This window comes from Lichenostomus cassidix, unplaced genomic scaffold, assembly GCF_008360975.1.
Source record: "Lichenostomus cassidix isolate B80296 unplaced genomic scaffold, HeHo_3.0 HiC_scaffold_36, whole genome shotgun sequence".
NCBI lineage: Eukaryota > Metazoa > Chordata > Aves > Passeriformes > Meliphagidae > Lichenostomus > Lichenostomus cassidix.
The window spans coordinates 1421250-1443117 of NW_028147270.1; the positions used below are offsets into that span (position 1 = coordinate 1421250).

A 21868-nucleotide genomic window follows, 5' to 3' on the forward strand; every position below is an offset into this window, starting at 1 on the left:
TTTTGCCCCAAAAGTTTGATTTTTTAATTGATTTTCGCCACAGAATCCCAAATTTTCTTCCTAAAATCCCTGATTTTTCTGATAAAATTCCCAATTTTCCCCGAAAATTCAGGATTTTCTTACTGAAAGCTTCAAAAATCCCCAATTTTCCTCCAAATTTTCATTCGAAATCCCCAAGTTTCCCCCAAAAATCCCCAAATTTCTTCCAAAAATCCCCAAAATTTTTCCCCAAAATCCCCAAATTTCCATTCCAAATCCCCAATTTTCCCCAAATCCCCATTTTTCCCCCCAAAACCAGGAGTTTGAGCTGCTGGGCAGAGCTTGGGCCAAAGCCAAGGGAGTTGTGGATCGAGATGGAATTCCCAGATTTTACCTCAGGATCCTGGCTGACCTGGAGGATTACCTCAACGAGGTGAGAGGTTGGGAATTTTTGGGGGAAATTCAGGAAAAATTTGGGATTTTTTCTGACTTTTTTCCGATTTTTTTTCTGATTTTTTTTGAATTTTTTTCGATTTTTTGATTTTTTCGATTTTAATGAATTTTCTGATTTTTTTTTCTGATTTTCTGATTTTTCCAATTTTTTATGAATTTTTTCGATTTTTTTCCTATTTTTTTGGAATTTTTTCAGATTTTTTTTTGATTTTTTTCTGATTTTTATTTTTCCGATTTTTTTCAACTTTTCAACTTTTTCCAATTTTTCAAATTTTTTTTCAGTTTTTTTCTGATTCTTTAAATAATTACTTTCTTTCATTTAAAAAAAAAAATTTTTTTTTTTTTAATTTTTCTGATTTTTCTGAGTTTTTTCCAAGTTTCTTTTGATTCTTTTCTGATTTTTTTCAGGTTTTTTCTGATTTTTTTTTGCAATATTTTTCAAAACAATTTTCACTGTTTTCAGATTTTTTACGTCAATTTTTGAAACTCTTTTTTTAGAATTTATTTAGGGATTTTTTTCAGGTTTTTTCAGGAGGTTTTAGCATTTTTCAGGGTATTTTATTTAGGATTTTTAATCAGATTTTACCTCAGGATCCTGGCTGACCTGGAGGATTACCTCAACGAGGTGAGAGGTTGGGGATTTTTGGGAATTTGGGGGAAATTTGGGGATTTTTGGGAATTTTTTGGGATTTTTTCTGATTTTTTTCTGATTTTTTTGAATTTTTTTAAATTTTTTTCTATTTTTTGATTTTTGTGATTTTTCCTAATTTTTTTCTTATTTTCTTAAATTTTTTGGAATTTTTGGGATTTTTCTGATTTTTCTGATTTTCCTATTTTTAAAATTTTTAGGAATTTTTTCTGATTATTTTGAATTTTTAAAAATCTTTCTGATTTTCTGATTTTTCTAATTTTTGGAATTTTTTTCCGTTTTCTGATTTTAAAATAACTTTTTCTTTGTTTTTTGTAAATCTTTCAGTTTTCTGCTAAATTGTTCCAATTTTTAAGCAAATTTTTAAAATTTTCCTCGTTTTCTTTTTCAAAATTTTCTTCTTTTTTTTTTTTTTCATTTTTTTCCATTTTTCATCTTTTTCTTTTCAATTTTTCCATTTTTTGTGGATTTTTTCCATTTTTTTCTCTATTTTTCATTTTTTTCCTTTTTTGGTGATTTTTTTTTCCTCATTTTTTCCCCACTTTTTTCTTCATTTTTTCCCCATTTTTTCCTCATATTTTCCTCATTTTTTCCTCATTTTTTCTCATTTTCCCCCATTTTTTCCCCATTTTTTCCTCATATTTTTCCCCATTTTTTTCCCATTTTTTTTCATTTTCTCCTCATTTTTCTCTTCATTTTTTCCTCATTTTGTCCTCATTTTTTCTCTTTTTTTTACTGTTTTTTCTTTTTTCTATTTTTTTAAATTTTAAATAATATTTTACCTCATTTTTTCCTCCTTTTTTCCTCCTTTTTTTCCCTTTTTTAAATTTTTTCCCTCATTTTCCCCCAATTTTTTTTTTTTAATTTTTCACATTTTTTTCCCAAATTTTCTCTTTTTTTCCTCTTTTCCAGCTCTGGGAGGACAAAGAAGGGAAGAAGAAAATGAACAAAAATAATGCAAAAGCTTTGAGCTCCTTGAGGCAAAAACTGCGAAAATACAACAGAGACTATGAGCTGCAAATTGCTGCCTACAGACAGGTGAAAATGGGGAAAAAAATGGGAAAATTGGGGAAAAAAAATTGGGGAAAAATTGGGAAAATTTGGGAAAAAATTGGGGAAAATTCAGTGAAAATTTGGTGAAATTTGGGTGAAAAATGAGCGAAAAATGAGTGAAAAAGGAGATAAAAATGAGTGAAAAATTGAATTTATTTTTGGTTTTTTGGGGTGAAAATTGGGGAAAAAATTGGGGAAAAATTGGGGAAAATTCAGTGAAATTTTGGAGAAAATTGGGCAAAAAATGGGCAAAAAATGCCCAAAAAATGAGATAAAAATGAGTTAAAAATTGAATTTATTTTGGGTTTTTTGGGTTTATTTTTGGAGTGAAAATTGGGGAAAAAATTGGGGAAAATTGGGGAAAAATTGGGAAAAAAATTGGGTGAAAATTTGGGAAAAAAATTGGGAAAAAAATTAGGAAATACAACAGAGACTATGAGCTGCAGATTGCTGCCTACAGACAGGTGAAAATGGGGAAAAAATGGGGAAAAAATGGGGAAATTGGGAAAAAAAAATGGGGGAAAGTTGGAGAAAATTTGGGGAAAAATTGGGGAAAATTCAGTGAAAATTTGGAAAAAATTGGGTGAAAAATGAGTGAAAAACGAGATAAAAATGAGTTAAAAATTGAATTTATTTTGGGTTTTTTGGATTTATTTTTGGTGTGAAAATTGGGGAAAAAATGGAGAAAATTTGGTGAAAAATGAGTGAAAAATGAGGTAAAAATGAGTGAAAAATACAATTTATTTTCATTTTTTAATTTATTTTTGGAGTGGGAAATGGGAAAAAATTGGGAAAATTGGGAAAAAAATTGGGTGAAAATTGGGAAAATTGGGTGAAAATTTTGGAAAAAAAATTGGGAAAAAGTTGGGGAAAAATTGGGGAAAAATTGGTGAAATTTGGGTGAAAAATGAGTGAAAAAGGAGTGAAAAAGGAGATGAAAATGAGTGAAAAATTGAATTTATTTTTGGTTTTTTGGGGTGAAAATTTTCGAAAAAAAATTGGGAAAAAGTTGGGGAAAAATTGGGGAAAATTTGGTGAAAATTTGGTGAAATTTGGGCGAAAAATGGGCTAAAAATGGCCAAAAAATGAGATAAAAATAAGTTAAGAATTGGATTTTTTTTTTTAAATTTATTTTTGGAGTGAAAATTGGGGGAAAAATTGGTGAAATTTAGGTGAAAAATGACTGAAAAATAAGTTAAAAATTGAATTTATTTTCATTTTTTTGGATTTATTTTTGGGGTGAAAATTGAGGAAAAAATGGAGAAAATTTGGTGAAAATTCGGAAAATTTGGGGGAAAATTGTGTGAAAATTGGGGAAAAATTGGGAGAAATTTGAGGGAAATTTGGAAAAATTTGGGGAAAATTGGTGGGAAATTGGGAGAAAAATTGGGAGAAATTGGAGAAAAATGAGAGAAAAATTGGGGAAATATGTGGGAAAATTGAGGGAAAGTTGTGAGAAAATTAGAGAAAAATTGGGGGAAAATTTGGAAAAATTTGAGGAAAATTTGGGAAAAATTGGGAAAAGTTGAAAGAAAATTGCGGGAAAATTGAGAGAAATTTGGGAGGAAAATTAGAGAAAATTTGGAAAATTTGAGAGAAAATTTTGGGAAAATGGGGAGAAAATGAGAGAAAAAATGGGAAAACGTGAAGGGAAATTGTGAGAAAAATTGGGGAAAATTAGAGAAAAATTGGGGAAATTTTGGGGGGAAAATTGGGGAAAAATTTGGGAAAAAATGAGAGAAAATTAGAGAAAAAATGGGAAAATTGGTGGGAAAATTGGAAGAAAATTAGAGAAAAATTGGGGAAATTTGTGGGAAAATTAGAGAAAAATTGGGGAAATTTTGAGGGAAAATTAGGGAAAACTTAGTTTAAAATTGTGGGAAATTTGAGGGAATTTGGGTGAAACTTTGGGGTAAAAAATTGAATTTTTTATTTCTTTCCCCAGAATCCTGAGCAGTCAGATGAGGATGAGGAGAAGAGCAGGAGAGACTCAGAAGGTTTGGGAATTTTTTGGGAATTTTTGGGGATTTTTTGGGGGAATTTTTTGGGAATTTTTTTGGAAATTTTGGGATTTTTTGGGAATTTTTATGGGAATTTGGGGAATTTTTGGGGAATTTTTTTGATTTTTTGGGGAATTTTGGGGGGATTTTTGGGTTTTTTGGGGGAATTTTGGGATTTTTGGGATTTTTGGGGATTTGGGGATTTTTTGGGATTTTTGGGGAATTTTGGGGAATTTTGGGATATTTTGGGGATTTTGGGGTGAATTTGGATGATTTTGGGATTAATTTTGGGGATTTGGGAATTTTGGGGCATTTTTGGGGATTTTGGGATTTTTTTTGGGATTTTTTGGGGATTTTGGGAGGATTTTGGGGATTTTTGGGAATTTTTGGGATTTTGGGGTGAATTTGGGAATTTTGGGATTTTTGGGAATTTTGAAATTTTTGAATTTTGGGAATTTTATGGGATTTTTGGGAATTTTTTTGGAATTTTTGGGGATTTTTTTTGGGATTTTGGGGTCATTTTTTGGGTTTTTTTCTGGGATTTTGGGTCAATTTTTAGGATTTTGAGCTAATTTTTGATATTTTAGTAGAATTTAAATTTTGTTGGAATTCTTAGGAATTTTGGGATGAATTCCTGGAATTTATTTGGATTTTTGGGATCATTTTTGGGTTGATTTCTTGGATTTTCTGAGCCATTTTTGGGGTAATTTTTGCAACTTTTTGGGTTAAAATTCCAGATTTTGGAGTTAATTTTCCAGATTTTTGGATAATTTTCAATCTTTTCGCACAATTTCCAATCTTTCACTCTAAATTTTGGGAATTTTGGGATAATTTTGGGGATTTTGGGATTTTCCAGGCAGAATTTGTTACATTTCTGAGCCATTTTTGGGTTATTTTTTGCGATTTTTGGGTTAAAATTCAGAATTTTTGGGTCAATTTCCAGGAATTTTGGATAATTTTCAATATTTTATTATAATTTCCAATCTTTCACTATAAATTTTGGGAATTTTGGGGAATTTTGGGATTTTCCAGGTAGAATTTGTTATTTCTTCCCATTTTTGGGTTTTGCAATTTTGGGTTAAAATTCAGGATTTTTGGGGTAAATTTTCAGTATTTTAATAAAATTTCAATTATTTCATTACAATTTTTGGAATTTTGGGATAAATTTTGGGGATTTTGGGATTTTCCAGGCAGAATTTGTTACATTTCTCAGCTATTTTTAGGTTATTTTTTGCGATTTTTGGGTTAAAATTCATGATTTTTGGGTCAATTTTGAGGATTTTCAGACAATTTGTGATATTTTATTGGAATTTTCAGATTTTTGGGGGAATTTTTTAAGATTTTGGGATCAATTATTTGGATTTTGGGGTCATTTTTAGGGTTTTTTTGGCGATTTTTGGGTTAAAACTCAGAATTTTTGGGCAAATTTTCAATATTTTAGTATAAAATCAAATATTTCATTATAAATTTTGGGAATTTTGGATTAATTTTTGGGGAATTTTGGGATTTTCCAGGTAGAATTTGTTCCATTTCTTCCCAGTTTTTGGGTTTTTTTGCAATTTTTGGGTTAAAACTCAGAATTTTTGGGCAAATTTTCAATATTTTAGTATAAAATCAAATATTTCACTATAAATTTTGGGAATTTTGGGATAATTTTTGGGAATTTTGGGATTTTCCAGGCAGAATTTGTTACATTTCTGAGCCATTTTTGGGTTATTTTTTGCAATTTTCTTGGTCAAAACTCAGAATTTTTGGGCAAATTTTCAATATTTTAGTATAAAATCAAATATTTTACTATAAATTTTGGGAATTTTGGGATAAATTTTGGGAATTTTGGGATTTTCCAGGCAGAATTTGTTACATTTCTCAGCTATTTTTAGGTTATTTTTTGCGATTTTTGGGTTAAAATTCCAAATTTTTGGGCAAATTTTCAATATTTTAGTATAATTTCAATTATTTCACTATAAATTTTGGGAATTTTGGGTTAAATTTTGGGGATTTTGGGATTTTCCAGGTATAATTTATTTATTTTCTGAGCAATTTTTTGGGTTTTTTTGCGATTTTTGGGTTAAAATTCAGAATTTTTGGGCAAATTTTCAATATTTTACTATAATTTCCAATCTTTCACTCTAAATTTTGGGAATTTTGGGATAAATTTGGGAATTTTGGGATTTTCCAGGTATAATTTATATAATTTCTGAGCAATTTTTGGGGTTTTTTTGCGATTTTTGGGTAGAAATTCAGAATTTTTGGGGTAAATTTTCAGTATTTTAATAAAATTTCAATTATTTCACTCTAAATTTTGGGAATTTTGGGTTAATTTTGGGGAATTTTGGGATTTTCCAGGTATAATTTGTTACATTTCTGAGCCATTTTTGGGTTATTTTTTGCAACTTTCTTGGTTAAAACTCAGAATTTTTGGGCAAATTTTCAATATTTTAGTATAAAATGAAATATTTCGCTATAAATTTTGGGAATTTTGGGATAAAATTTGGGAATTTTTGGGTTTTCCAGGTGTAATTTATTTAATTTCTGAGCCATTTTTGGGTTATTTTTTGCAATTTTCTTGGTTAAAATTCAGAATTTTTGGGTAAATTTTCAGTATTTTAATATAATTTCAATTATTTCACTCTAAATTTTGGGAATTTTGGGTTAAATTTTGGGAATTTGGGGATTTTCCAGGCAGAATTTGTTACATTTCTCAGCTATTTTTAGGTTATTTTTTGCGATTTTTGGGTTAAAATTCAGGATTTTTGGGTCAATTTTGAGGATTTTCAGACAATTTATGATATTTTATTGGAATTTTCAGATTTTTGGGGAAATTTTTTAAGATTTTGGGATCAATTATTTGGATTTTGGGGTCATTTTTAGGGTTTTTTTGGTGATTTTTGGGTTAAAACTCAGAATTTTTGGGTGAATTTTCAATATTTTAGTATAAAATCAAATATTTCACTATAAATTTTGGGAATTTTGGGATAAATTTGGGGAATTTTGGGATTTTCCAGGCAGAATTTCTTACATTTCTGAGCAATTTTGGGGTTTTTTGTGCCATTTTTGGGTTAAAATTCAGAATTTTTGGGTGAATTTTCAATATTTTAGTATAAAATCAAATATTTAACCATAAATTTCGGGAATTTTGGGTTAAAATTTGGGAATTTTGGGGTTTTCCAGGTATAATTTATTTAATTTCTGAGCAATTTTTTGGGGTTTTTTTGCAATTTTCTTGGTCAAAACTCAGAATTTTTGGCCAAATTTTCAATATTTTAGTATAAAATCAAATCTTTCACTCTAAATTTTGGGAATTTTGGGATAATTTTTGGGAATTTTGGGATTTTTCAGGTATAATTTATTTAATTTCTGAGCAATTTTTTGGGGTTTTTTTGCAATTTTCTTGGTTAAAACTCAGAATTTTTGGGTAAATTTTCAATATTTTACTATAATTTCAATTATTTCACTATAAATTTTGGGAATTTTGGGATAATTTTTGGGAATTTTGGGATTTTCCAGGCTCTGCCTCCTCGTCAGGCGCTGAGGATGAATCCGGAAACTTCCTGAAGAGGAGAGAGAGAGACGAAAATCGGAGTCGATATAAGGTGGGAATTTGGGAAAATTTGGGATTTTTGGGGAAATTTGGGGAAATTTGGGGGAATTTGGGAATTTGGGGAGAATTTTGGGGAAGAATTTGGGAGGAAAATGGAAGAAATTTGGGAAAAAACTGGGAAATTCGGCAAAAAAAAAGGTAGTTTTGGGGGAAATTTGAGGATTTTTGGGGAAAATTTGGGAATTTTTGGGGGAAATTTGGGGATTTTGGGGGAAATTGGGGAAAAAATTTGGGAGTTTTGGGAAAAAATGGCAGTTTTGAGGGGAAAAATAGGAATTTTGGGGAAAATTTGGGAATTTTTAGGTGTTAAATCCAGGAAATTCGGGGGAAAAAACCAGGAAATTTGGGGAAAATTTGGGAATTTTGGGGAAATTTGGGAGTTTTGGGAAAAAAATAGGAATTTGGGGAAAAAATTTGGGAGTTTGGGGAAAAAAATTGGGAATTTTGGGGGAAAATTTGGGGATTTTGGGGAGAAAATCAGGGAATTTGAGGGGAAAAAAGTGAATTTTGGAGGAAAAAATGGGAATTTTGGAGGAAATTTGGGAGTTTTGGGAAAAAAATGTGGGAGTTTTGGGGAAATAATGGGAATTTTGGGAGAAAATGGGAATTTTGGGAGAAAATAGGAATTTTGGAGAAAAAAAGGGAATTTTGGAGGAAAAAGTGGGAATTTTGGGGAAAATCGGGGATTTGGGGAAAAAATATAGGAATTTTTGGGGGAAATTTGGGAATTTTGGGGGAAAATTCAGAGAAATTTGGGAAAAAACAGAGAAATTTGGCCAAAAAATGGGAATTTGGGGGGAAATTTGAGGATTTTTGGGGAAAATTTGGGAATTTTGGGAGAAATTTGGGAATTTTGGGTTAAATTTTGGGATAAATTTCAGTTTTTTTTTGCGGGAAGAAGACGAAGATTGAAGAGATTTTGGGATAAATTTTGGGATAAATTTCAGTGAATTTTGGGATAAATTTTGGGATAAATTTTGGATTTTTTTGGGTATTTTTTTGGCAGGAAGAAGATGAGGATTGAAGAGATTTTGGGATAAATTTTGGGATAAATTTCAGTGAATTTTGGGCTGAATTTTGGGATAAATTTCAGGTTTTTTTTTCAGGAAGAAAATGAAGATTTGGGAGATTTTGGGATCAATTTTGGGATCAATTTTGGATTTTTTTGGGTATTTTTTGCAGGAAGAAGATGAAAATTGGGGAGATTTTGGGATAAAATTTGGATTTTTTTTAGGAAGATGAAGATTCAGACTCAGAATCAGATGAGGATTTTGGGATAAATTTTGGGATAAATTTTGGATTTTTTTGGGGATTTTTTTTCAGGAAGAAGATGAGGATTCAGAGTCAGAGTCAGACGAGGATTGGGGAGATTTTGGGATCAATTTTGGATTTTTTGGGATATTTTTTGCAGGAACAAGATGAAGATTGGGGAGATTTTGGGATAGAATTTTGGGATAAATTTCAGTGAATTTTGGGATAAATTTTGGGATAAATTTTGGATTTTTTGGGTTATTTTTTTCAGGAGGAAGATGAGGATTCAGAGTCAGAGTCAGACGAGGATTGGGGAGATTTTGGGATCAATTTTGGGTTAAAATTTGGATTTTTTTGGGTATTTTTTTGCAGGAAGAAGATGAAGATTGGGGAGATTTTGGGTTAAATTTCAGTGAATTTTGGGATAAATTTTGGGATAAATTTTGGGATAAAATTTGGATTTTTTTCAGGAGGAAGATGAAGATTCAGAGTCAGAGTCAGACGAGGATTGGGGAGATTCAGCCTCAGAGTCTGACTCAGAGTCAGATGAGGATGATGGAAAATTCACCTCCTTGGCCTCCAAATTCCTGAAAAAGTGAGAGAAAATTTGGGGAAAAATTGGGGAAAAATATGGGAAAAAATGGGGAAAAAATGGGGAAAAATGAGGGGAAAATTGGGGAAAAAATGGGATTTTTATGGGGTTTTTATTTGGATTTTTCTTCAATTTTATTGGGATTTTAATGGGATTTTTGTTGGATTTTTGTTGGATTTTTATTAGGTCTTAATGGGGTTTTTATTGGATTTTATTTGGACTGTATTTGGATTTTTTGGGGATTTTATTTGGATTTTATTGGCATTTTATTTGGATTTTTGTTGGATTTGTTTTTAGATTTTTATTAAGGTTTTTTTGATTTTATTAGGTTTTTATTGAATTTTAATGGGATTTTTATTTTATTTGGATTTTTGTTGGATTTTTATTGGATTTTATTTGGATTTTGATTGGATTTTATTTGTATTATTTGGATTATTATCAGATTTTTATTGGATTTTATTGGATTTTTGGATTTTTTTGTTGATTTTAGAGTTTATGAAATTATTTTTATTGGAGTTCATTTGGATTTTTATTGGAATTTATTTGGATTTTTATTGGAATTTATTTGGATTTTTATTGGAGTTTATTTGGATTTTAATGGGATTTTTATTGGGATTTTGTTATATTTTACTGGCAAAAAAATCGCTTTTTTTGGGGATTTTTTTTGGAATTTCACCAGAATTTTTGGGAATTTCATGGGAATTTTTGGGATTTTCCCAAATTCTCCCCAAACACAGACAAGGATGAAAAATGGGTCAAAAATCACTAAAACATAGCAAAAAAATCGTTAAAAAATCACCAAAAAATAGGTAAAAAATGGCTAAAAAATGTGATTTTTTTGGGAATTTTTTTGGGAATTTCACCAGAATTTTTGGGATTTTCCCAGATTTTCTGGCAAGGATGAGGATGAAAAACAGACCAAAATTGTGCAAAAATCACTAAAAATGGCAAAATTGCTAAAAAATCACTAAAAAATCGCTTTTTCTGAATTTTTCGGAATTTTGGGGATTTTTGGAATTTTGGGAATTTCACTGGAATTTTTGGGTTTTCCCATTCTTCCTAATCAGGGATGAGGATGTCAAAATAGACTAAAAACGACTCAAAAATTGCCAAAAAATGGCAAAAAAATGGTAAAAAATCACTAAAAAATCGATTTTTTTTGGGGATTTTTTTGGGGATTTTTTGGGGAATTTGATGGGAATTTTTTGGATTTTCCCAAATTTCCTCTGGCAAGGACGAGGATGAAAAACAAACCAAAAATTGTGCAAAAATCACTAAAAAATGGCAAAAAATTGCTAAAAAATCACAAAAAAATCTCTTTTTTTCGGAACTTTTCAGGAATTTTTTTGGGATTTTTTTGGGAATTTTTTGGGAATTTCACTGGAATTTTTGGGATTTTCCCGAATTCTTCCTAACCAGGGACGAGGATGTCAAAACAGATTAAAAATTACTCAAAAATTGCTAAAAAATGACTAAAAAATGGTAAAAAATCACTAAAAAATCGATTTTTTTTGCGGTTTTTTTTGGAGATTTTTTTGGGAATTTGATGGGAATTTTTGGGATTTTCCCAAATTTCCTCTGGCAAGGACGAGGATGAAAAACTAATCGAAAAATGACTCAAAAATTGCTAAAAAATAGCTAAAAAATGGCAAAAAAAAGGGTAAAAAATCGCTAAAAAATCACTAAAAAATCGATTTTTTTTGCGGTTTTTTCGGGATTTTTCGGGAATTTCATTGGAATTTTTGGGATTTTCCTGCAGGGACAAAAGGATGTCAAAACAGACGAAAAATTACTCAAAAGTCCCTTAAAAAATCACCAAAAAATGGCTTAAAAATGGTAAAAAAATAGCTAAAAAAGTCACTAAAAAATCAGATTTTTTGGGGATTTTTTTTGGAATTTGATGGGAATTTTTGGGATTTTCCCACATTTCCTGCAGGACGAGGATGAAAAACAAACCAAAAATTATGCAAAAATTGCTAAAAAATCACCAAAAAATGGTAAAAAATTGCTAAAAAATCACTAAAAAATGAAACTTTTTTGGGATTTTTTTGGGATTTTTTTGGGATTTTTTTGGGAATTTCGCTGGAATTGTTGGGATTTTCCCAAATTTCCTCTGGCAAGGATGAGGATGAAAAACTAATCAAAAATGACTCAAAAATTGCTAAAAAATAGCTAAAAATGGCAAAAAAAGGGTAAAAAATCGCTAAAAAATCACTTTTTTTCGGAATTTTTTGGGGATTTTTTTGGGAATTTCACTGGAATTTTGGGGATTTTCCCGAATTTCCTCTGGCAAGGATGAGGGTGAAAAACTAATCAAAAATGACTCAAAAATTGCTAAAAAATAGCTAAAAAATAGCAGAAAAAAAGGTAAAAAATCGCTAAAAAATCACTTTTTTTCGGAATTTTTTGGGGATTCTTTTGGGAATTTGATGGGAATTTTTGGGATTTTCCCAAATTTCCTCTGGCAAGGATGAGGATGAAAAACAAACCAAAAATAACTCAAAAATTGCTAAAAAATGGCTAAAAAATGGCAAAAAATCACCAAAAATTGCTAAAAAAAGACTAAAAATTCGCTTTTTTTGGGGATTTTTTTGGGAATTTCACCAGAATTTTTGGGAATTTGATGGGAATTTTTGGGATTTTCCCAAATTCTCCCCAAACAGGGACAAGGATGAAAAACTAATCAAAAATTGTGCAAAAATTGCTAAAAAATCACCAAAAAATGGTAAAAAATTGCTAAAAAATCACTAAAAAATGAAACTTTTTTGGGATTTTTTTGGGATTTTTTTTGGATTTTTTTGGGAATTTCGCTGGAATTGTTGGGATTTTCCCAAATTTCCTCTGGCAAGGACGAGGATGAAAAACAAACCAAAAGTTATGCAAAAATTGCTAAAAAATTGCTAAAAAATTGCTAAAAAATAGCTAAAAAATAGCTAAAAAATGACAAAAAATCACCAAAAAATCACAAAAAAAGCACTTTTTTTCGGGATTTTTTCGGGATTTTTTGGGAATTTCATTGGAATTTTTGGGATTTTCCCACAGGGACGAGGAAAGACGTGGAGCTGAGAGGAGAAGAGAAGAAAAAGCCAAGAAGAAACTGGAGAGGAAAAGCCGCAGGGAGGAGGAGGAGGAGGAGGAGGAAGGAGGAGAGTGGGAGAAAGTCAAGGGAGGAGTGCCGCTGGTCAAGGTGGGGTTTGGGGAATTTTTGGGGAATTTTGGGGGTTTTTGGGAATTTTTGGGAGTTTTTGGGATTTTTTTGGAATTTTTGATTTTAGGGATTTTGGGAATTTTTGCAATTTGGGATTTTTTGGTATTTTGAAGAATTTTTTATGATTTTTTTGGGGTTGGATTTTTGAAATTTTGGGGAATTTTGGGGTTTTTTGGGAATTTTTGGGAGTTTTTGGGAATTTTTTTGGAATTTTTTGTGAATTTTTTTGGAATTTTTTGGAAAATTTTGGCAGATTTTTTGGGATTTTTTTGCAATTTTTTTGAGGAATTTTTTTTTTATTTCTTGTGTTTTTTGGTGGATTTTTGAGTAGTTTTTGGGGGATTTTTAGGGATTTTTTGGGATTTTTTTTGGATTTTTTTTAACTTCTGGTGAATTTTTTAGATTTCTTTAATGTATTTTTGAAGAATTTCGAAGAATTTTTTAGTGATTTCGGAGTGATTTTTGGGATTTTTTGGAAATTTTGGGGATTTTTTTTGATTTTTAGGGGAATTTTTGTGATTTTCTGGGAGTTTTGGGAATTTTTGGGGAATTTTTTGGGAATTTTTCAGTGATTTTTGAGTGATTTTTTTGAATTTTTTGAGGGATTTTTTTGCAATTTTTGGATTTTTTTTGGTATTTTTGAAGAATTTTTTAGTGATTTTTTTGGGGGGTTTTGGGATTTTTTTGGAAATTTTGGGAATTTTGGGGTTTTTGGGAATTTTTTTGGGAGTTTTGGGATTTTTGAATTTTGGAATTTGGGGATTTTTTGGAAATTTTTGGGAGATTTTTTGGGAATTTTGGGAATTTTTTGGCGATTTTTTGGGTTTTTTTGGGAATTTTGGGGGATTTTTGGGGTTTTGGGATTTTGGGATTTTTTTTTTTGGAATTGATTTTGGTTTTGTGAATTTTTGGGGATTTTTTTGAATTTTGGGATTTTTGGGGATTTTTGGTATTTTTTGGGGATTTTTTTTGGTATTTTTGAATTTTTTAGTGATTTTTTTGGGGGGTTGGGATTTTTTTTGATATTTTGGAAATTTTTTGAGGATTTTTGGGGAATTTTTAGAAGTATTTTTTGGGGATTTTTTGTGAATTTGGGGATTTGAAATTTGGAGATTTTGGGGATTTTTGGTAATTTTGATTTTTTTGGTTTTTTGGAATTTTTGTGATTTTTTTGGTTTTGGAATTTTTTTGATTTTTGGAATTTTTGGGATTCTTGGGATGTTTGGGATTTTTTTGGGGAATTTTTGGGTTTTTTGGAGTATTTTTTGGAGTTTTTTTTAATTTTGGGAGATTTTTTGGGGAATTTTTGGAGAATTTTTGGGATTTTTTTTTGATTTTTGGGATTTTCTGGAGAATTTTTGGGAATTTTTGGGGATTTTTTGGAGAATTTTTTTTGGAATGTTAGGGAATTTTTTTTGAGAATTTTTGAGAATTTTTGGGATTTTTTTGGGGGATTTTTGAGGAATTTTTTGGGGGAAATTTTTGGGTTTTTCAGCCCCAAAATTGCCATTTTTGGGGGAATTTTTGGGAATTTTTTCTCCTCAACCCCACAAGTTCCACTTTGGAGTCAATTTTTTCTTTTCAACCCCAAAAATGTCATTTTTTTGGGGCAATTTTGGGGAATTTTTAGGGGAATTTTTGGGGAATTTTGGGGCAATTTTTGGCAAAATTTTCAGCTTTTCAGCCCCAAAAACCTCTTTTTTTGGGGGATTTTTTTTCCTCTCAGTTTTTTCTTCATTTTGGGTTCAATTTTTATTTTCAACCCCAAAAATCTCATTTTTTGGGGATTATTTGGATCATTTTTAGGTCAATTTTGGGTCCATTTTTGGTGGAATTTTGGGTTTTTCAGCCCCAAAAATCTCATTTTTTGGGGGATTTTTTTTGGGGTTTTTTCCTTTAACTTTTTTTCTCTGTTTTTCTTTTTAATTTCATAATTTTTGGGATTTTTTTTCCTCAGGAAAAACCCAAAATGTTTGCCAAAGGCACAGAGATCACAGTGAGCCTCGTGGTGAAGAAACTCAACGAGATTCTGCAGGCAAGAGGGAAAAAAGGAACTGACAGGTGGGTTGGAATCCCAAAAAAATCCCAAAAATTATCCCAAAATAATCCCAAAATAATCCCCAAAAAATTATTAAAAAATCCCATGAAAATCCTGTTAAAATCTGATTTTTTATGGATTTTTTTAGGATTTTTTTAGGATTTTTTTAGCCATTTTGGGGTTATTTTTTGGAGTTATTTTTAACTCAATTTCTGCCCCAGAGAAAGTTTAAAATCCCAAAAATTATCCCAAAATAATCCCAAAAAATTATAAAAAATTCCCATGAAAATTCCATAAAAATCTTGTTAAAATCTGATTTTTTATGGATTTTTTAGGATTTTTTTACAATTTTTTTAGCCATTTTAGGGTTATTTTTTGGAGTTATTTTTAACTCAATTTCTGCCCCAGAGAAAGGTGAAAATCCCAAAAATTATCCCAAAATAATCCCAAAAAATTATTAAAAAATCCCATGAAAATCCTGTTAAAATCTGATTTTTTGTGAATTTTTATGGATTTTTTTAGGATTTTTTTACAATTTTTTTAGCCATTTTGGGATTATTTTTTTGAGGTATTTTTAACTCAATTTCTGCCCCAGAGAAAGGTGAAAATCCCAAAAATTATCCCAAAATAATCCCAAAATAATCCCCAAAAAAGTTATTAAAAAATCCCATGAAAATCCTGTTAAAATCTGATTTTTTATGGATTTTTTTTGAATTTTTTGACAATTTTTTTAGCCATTTTGGGATTATTTTTTTGAGGTATTTTTAGCTCAATTTCTGCCCCAGAGAAAAGTGAAAATCCCAAAAATTATCCCAAAATAATCCCCAAAAAATTATAAAAAAATCCCATGAAAATCCTGTTAAAATCTGATTTTTTATGGATTTTTTTAGGATTTTTTTACAATTTTTTTAGCCATTTTGGGGTTATTTTTTTGAGGTATTTTTAACTCAATTTCTGCCCCAGAGAAAGTTTAAAATCCCAAAAAATATCCCAAAATAATCCCCAAAAAATTATTAAAAAATCTCATGAAAATCCTGTTAAAATCTGATTTTTTTGTGAATTTTTTTAGGATTTTTTTAGGATTTTTTTAGTCATTTTGGGACTATTTTTTTGAGGTATTTTTAACTCAATTTCTGCCCCAGAGGAATGTGAAAATCCCAAAAATTATCCCAAAATAATCCCTAAATAATATTAACTCAGTTTTCCCCATTTTTCACTGATTTTTAACCCTTTTTTCCCCAATTTTTCCCCAATATTAACCCAATTTTTCCCATTTTTCACTGATTTTTAACTCTTTTTCCCCCAATTTTCACCCATTTTTAACCCTTTCTTTACCCAATTTCCCCCCAATTTTAATCTCATTTTTCCCCATTTTTCACCCAATTTTCCCCCAATATTAACCCAATTTTTTCCATTTTTTACTAATTTTAATCTCATTTTTCACCCAATTTTTCCCCAATATTAACCCAATTTTTTCCCCATTTTTCACTGATTTTTAACTCTTTTTCCACCAAATTTTCACCCATTTTTAACCCTTTCTTTACCCGATTTCCATCCATTTTAACCTCATTTTTCACCCATTTTTCCACCAATTTTCACCAAATTTTCTCCCAATTTTAATCTCATTTTTCCCCATTTTTCACCCAAATCTTCCCCAATATTAACCCAATATTTCCCCATTTTTCACTGATTTTTAACCCTTTTTTCACCCATTTTTAACCCTTTCTTTACCCAATTTCCACCCATTTTAATATCAATTTTCCCCCAATTTTCACCCAATTTCCCCCCAATTTTAATCTCATTTTCCCCATTTTTTCCCCATTTTTCACCCAATTTTTCCCCATTTTTCACTGATTTTTAACCCTTTCTTCACCCAATTTTCACCCATTTTTAACCCTTTCTTTACCTGATTTCCACCCATTTTAACCTCATTTTTAACCCAATTTTCCCCCATTTTTCCCCCAATTTTCCCCCAATATTAACCCAATTTTTTTCCTGTTTTTCACTGATTTTTAACCCTTTTTTCCCCCAATTTTAACCCAATTTTTCCCCATTTTTCACTGATTTTTAACTCTTTTTCACCCAATTTTCACCCATTTTTAACCCTTTCTTTACCCAATCTTCACCCATTTTAATCTCATTTTTCCCCCAATTTTCATCCATTTTTCACCCAATTTTCCCCCAATTTTCCCCAATATTTCCCCAATTTTTTCCCCGTTTTTCATTGATTTTTAACCCTTTTCTCCCCGTTGCAGAGCTGCCCAGATCGAGCTGCTGCAGCACTTGGTCTCTGTGGCTCACGAGCACAACCTGGGAGTTCCTCTGGAGCTGAAAATCAAATTCAACATTGTGGCTTCACTCTATGATTATAACCCCAATTTGGCTGCTTATATGAAGGTGAAAATTTGGGGGAAATTGGGAAAAAATTGGGGGAAATTTGGGGAAAAATGGGGGAAAAATGGGGAAAATATGGGGAAAAATTGGGCAAAAAATGGGGGAAAATGGGTCAAAAATAGTGAAAAACAAATCAAAAATTGGGCAGAAAATGGGAAAAAATGCTCAAAAAATGGGGGAAAATTGGGTCCAAAATTGGGCAAAAAAATGCACAAAAAATGGGGCAAATTGGGTGAAAAAATGGTGAAAATCGGGTTAAAAGTTGGGCAAAAAATTTGGCAAAAATGGGGGAAAATTGGGGAAAAATTAAGTCAAAAATTTGATGAAAAATTGGGTTAAAAACAGGTGAAAGTTGAGTCAAAAATTGAGTTAAAAATTGGATAAAAAATGGAAAAATTGGGTCAAAAATGGGTAAAAATTGAGCAAAAAGTGGGAAAAAAATTGAGTCAAAAATTGAGTTAAAAATTGAGTTAAAAATTGGAGAAAAAATGGAAAAATTGGGTCAAACATGGGTGAAAATTGGTCCAAAAATTGGAAAAAAATTGGGAAATAATGGGGAAAAATTTTTTTTAAATTAGGGAAAATTGGGTTAAAAATGGGTGAAAAATGAGGTGAAAAATGGGGTTAAAATGAGGGAAAATCAAATTCAACATTGTGGCTTCACTCTATGATTATAACCCCAATTTGGCTGCTTATATGAAGGTTTGAAAATGGGGGAAATTGGGAAAAAAATTGGGAAAAAATTGGGGGAAATTTGGGGGAAAATGGGGAAAAGTTGGGAGAAAAATGAGGTTAAAGTGGGGAAAGAAAGGGTTAAAAATGGGAGAAATTTGGGGAAAAAAGGGTTAAAAATGGGTGAAAAATGAGGTTACAATGGGGAAAGAAAGGGTTAAAAATGGGTGAAAAAATGGGTGAAAATTTGGGTTAAAAATTGGTAGAAATTGGGGGAAAATTGGGTGAAAAAATGGGTGAAAATTGGGGAAAAAATGGGTGAAAAATGGGGAAAATTGGGGAAAGAAAGGGTTAAAAATGGGAGAAAATTGGGTGGAAAATTTGGGTTAAAAATTGGTGGAAATTGGGAGAAAATGGGATTTTTAATTGGGAAAAAATTGGGGGAAATTTGGGAGAATTTGAGTGAAAATTGGGGGAAAAATGGGAAAAGATTGGGTAAAGAAAGGGTTAAAAATGGGTGAAAAAATGAGGTTAAAATGGGGAAGAAAGGGTTAAAAATGGGAGAAAATTGGGGGAAAATTGGGGAAAAAATGAGATTTTAAATTGGGGGAAATTTGGGAAAATTTGGGTGAAAATTGGGTGAAAAATGGGGAAAAATTGGGTAAAGAAAGGGTTAAAAATGGGTTAAAAAAAAAATTAGGTTAAAAGGGGAAAGAAAGGGTTAAAAATGGTTGAAAATTGGGTGAAAATTGGGAAAAAATGGTTAAAAAAATGGGAGAAATTGGGTCAAAAATGGAGAAAAATGGGACAAAAATTGGGCCAAAAAATGGGGAAAAATTTGGAAAAAATGGGGAAAAATTGGGCAAAAATTGGGGGAAAATTGAGTTAAAAATTGAGTTAATAATGGAAAAATTGGGTCAAAAATGGGTGAAAATTGGACAAAAATTGGGTTAAAAATTGGATTAAAAATGGAAAAATTGAGTCAAAAATTGGGCAAAAAGTGGGTGAAAAATGGGGAAAGTTGGGACAAAATTGGGCAAAAAATGGGGGAAAATTGGGCAAAAAATGGGTGAAAAAATTGGATAACAAATGGAAAATTTTGGTCAAAAATTGGGAAAAAATTGGATAAAAAATGGAAAAATTGCGTCAAAAATTGGGCGAAAATAGGTGAAAAGTTGGGGAAAAAATGGGTAAAAATTAGGCAAAAAATTGGAAAAAATGGGGAAAAATTGAGCAAAATTTGGTATAAAATTTGAGTCAAAAATTGGATAAAAAATGGAAAAATTGGGTCAAAAATGGGTGAAAATTGAGTGAAAAATTGGATAAAAAGTGGAAAAGTTCAGTAAAAAATTGGGAAAAAATTGAGTCAAAAGTTGGGAAAAAAATGGATAAAAAAATGGAAAAATTGGGTGAAAATTGGGTGAAAATTGGGTAAAAATTAGGCAAAAAATTGGAAAAAATGGGGAAAAATTGAGCAAAATTTGGTATAAAATTTGAGTCAAAAATTGGATAAAAAATGGAAAAATTGGGTCAAAAATGGGTGAAAATTGAGTGAAAAATTGGATAAAAAGTGGAAAAGTTCAGTAAAAAATTGGGAAAAAATTGAGTCAAAAGTTGGGAAAAAAATGGATAAAAAAATGGAAAAATTGGGTGAAAATTGGGTGAAAATTGGGCAAAAAGTGGGCAAAAAAATTGGAAAAAATGGGGGAAAATTGGGCAAAAATTGGTTTAAAATTTGAGACAAAAATTGGATAAAAAATGGAAAAATTGGGTCAAAAATGGGTGAAAATAGGGTGAAAAATTGGATAAAAAAATGGAAAAATGCAGTAAAAAATTGGGGAAAATTGAGTCAAAAATTGAATTAAAAATTGGATAAAAAATGGAAAAATTGGGCAAAAGTTGGGTGAAAAAGGAGTGAAAAGTGGGTCAAAAATGCTGAAAAATGGGTGAAAATTGGGTCAAAAAGAGGGAAAAATGGGGAAAAATGTGTCCAAAAATGAGTGAAAAATAAGGAAAAATGGGGGGAAAAAGGGGGAAAATTGAGTCAAAAATCGGGAAAAAATTGGGGAAAAATTTAGTAAGAAATTGGGGAAAAATTTTATTTAAAAATTGATAAAAAATGGAAAATTTGGATCAAAAATTGGGGAAAAATTGGGTTTAAAATGGGGAAAATTGGGCAAAAAATGGGCAAAAAAATCGGAAAAATTGGGGAAAAATTGGTTTAAAAATTGAGTCAAAATTTGAATGAAAATTTGGGTTAAAACCTGAGAATTTTGGGGTTTTTTTTTCAGCCTGAGCTGTGGCAGAAATGCCTGAGCTGCATCGAGGAGTTGCTGGAATTGCTTTTTGCTCATCCGGAGATCTTCGTGGGAGAAAACGTTCTGGAGGAGTCAGAGAACCTCAGCAACCCTGAGCAGGTGGGGTTTGGGGGGAAAAACCCCAAAAACGGGAAAAAAGGGGAAAAAATGGGGAAAAATGCAAAAAACCCCCAAAAAATCGGAGAAAAATTGAGGATAAAAGTGAATTTTTGGTGATTTTTGGACCCAAATTTGGTCAAAAATTGGGTTTTCTATATGGTTGTTGAACTGAAAAACACCAAAATTGGGAAAAAAGGGGAAAAAATGGGGAAAAATGGGGAAAAATGCAAAAACCCCAAAAATCAGAGAAAAATTGAGGAAAAAAGGAATTTTGGTGATTTTTCACCCAAATTTGGTCAAAAATTGGGTTTTCTGTTGGGTTGTGGAGCTGAAAATTAAAAAAAAAAAGGGAAAATAAAAAAAGTGATAAAGGAAATTCTCAAAAAATGCAAAAGCCAAAAATTTGAGGAAAATGGAGAAAAAAGTGAATTTTGGGGATTTTTGGACCAAATTTGGGTCAAATATTTGGTTTTTGTTGGGTTGTGGAGCTGAAAATCCCAAAAATGGGAAAAAGTGGGGAAAAATGGGAAAAATGGGGAAAAAAGTAAAAAAGCCAAAAATTGGAGAAAATTGAGGAAAAAAGTGAATTTTTGGTGATTTTTGGACCCAAATTTGGTCAAAAATTTGGGTTTTCTGTTGGGTTGTGGAGCTGAAAATCCTGCAAAATGGGAAAAAGTGGGAGAAAATGGGGAAAAGCAAAAACATTAAAAATGGGAGAAAAAAGTGAATTTCGGGGATTTTTGGACCCAAATTTGGTCCAAAATTGGGTTTTCTGTTGGGTTGTGGAGCTGAAAAACCCCAAAAATGGGAAAAATTTTTTAAAAAGTGAAAAAATGCAAAAATTCCCCCCAAAAAAATGCGAAAAAACAAAAAAAATTGGAGAAAAATGGAGGAAAAAAGTGAATTTTGGTGATTTTTCGACCCAATTTTGGTCAAAAATTTGGATTTTTAATTGGGTTGTGGAGCTGAAAAATCCCAAAACTGGGAAAAATGGAAAAAAATGGGGAAAACCAGGAAAAAATGGGAAAAAAAATGGGGAAAAAATGGGGAAAAATGCAAAAAACCCCAAAAAAATCGGAGAAAAATTGAGGAAAAAAGTGAATTTTTGGTGATTTTTGGACGCAAATTTGGTCAAAAATTTGGGTTTTCTCTTGGTTTGTGAAGCTGAAAAATCCCAAAAATGGAAAAAAATGGGAAAAAAATGGGAAAAAAATGGGGAAAAATGGGGAAAAATGCAAAAAAACCCAAAAAAATCGGAGAAAAAAGTGAATTTTGGGGATTTTTGGCCCAAATTTGGGTCAAAAATTTGGGTTTTCTGTTGGGTTGTGGAGCTGAAAAATCAAAAAAATCGGAAAAGTTTTAAAAAATTGGAAAAAACTGAAAAAATGGAAAAAACTTGAAAAAAATAGGAAAAAATGAAAAAAAAAAACCTGAAAAAATTGGAGAAAAATGGAAGAAAAAAGTGAATTTTGGGGATTTTTTGACCCAAATTTGGGTTTTCTGTTGGGTTGTGGAGCTGAAAAACCCCAAAATTGGGAAAAAAGGGGAAAAAATGGGGAAA

At 30.7% G+C, this 21868-nt stretch overlaps 1 protein-coding gene across 1 annotated transcript in view; it reads left to right on the plus strand.

Annotated features, from left to right (window-relative positions):
• The window catches only part of LOC146423803 (eukaryotic translation initiation factor 3 subunit C-like), a 56699-nt gene that overhangs the window by 11265 nt on the left and 23566 nt on the right, over window positions 1-21868 (plus strand). The window contains exons 7-12 of the mRNA XM_085044542.1: window positions 7642-7727; window positions 9457-9581; window positions 12621-12765; window positions 14744-14847; window positions 17080-17221; window positions 20182-20307. Coding sequence (XP_084900668.1) covers window positions 7642-7727; window positions 9457-9581; window positions 12621-12765; window positions 14744-14847; window positions 17080-17221; window positions 20182-20307 — 728 coding nt within the window. The remainder of the gene's footprint in view (window positions 1-7641; window positions 7728-9456; window positions 9582-12620; window positions 12766-14743; window positions 14848-17079; window positions 17222-20181; window positions 20308-21868) is intronic.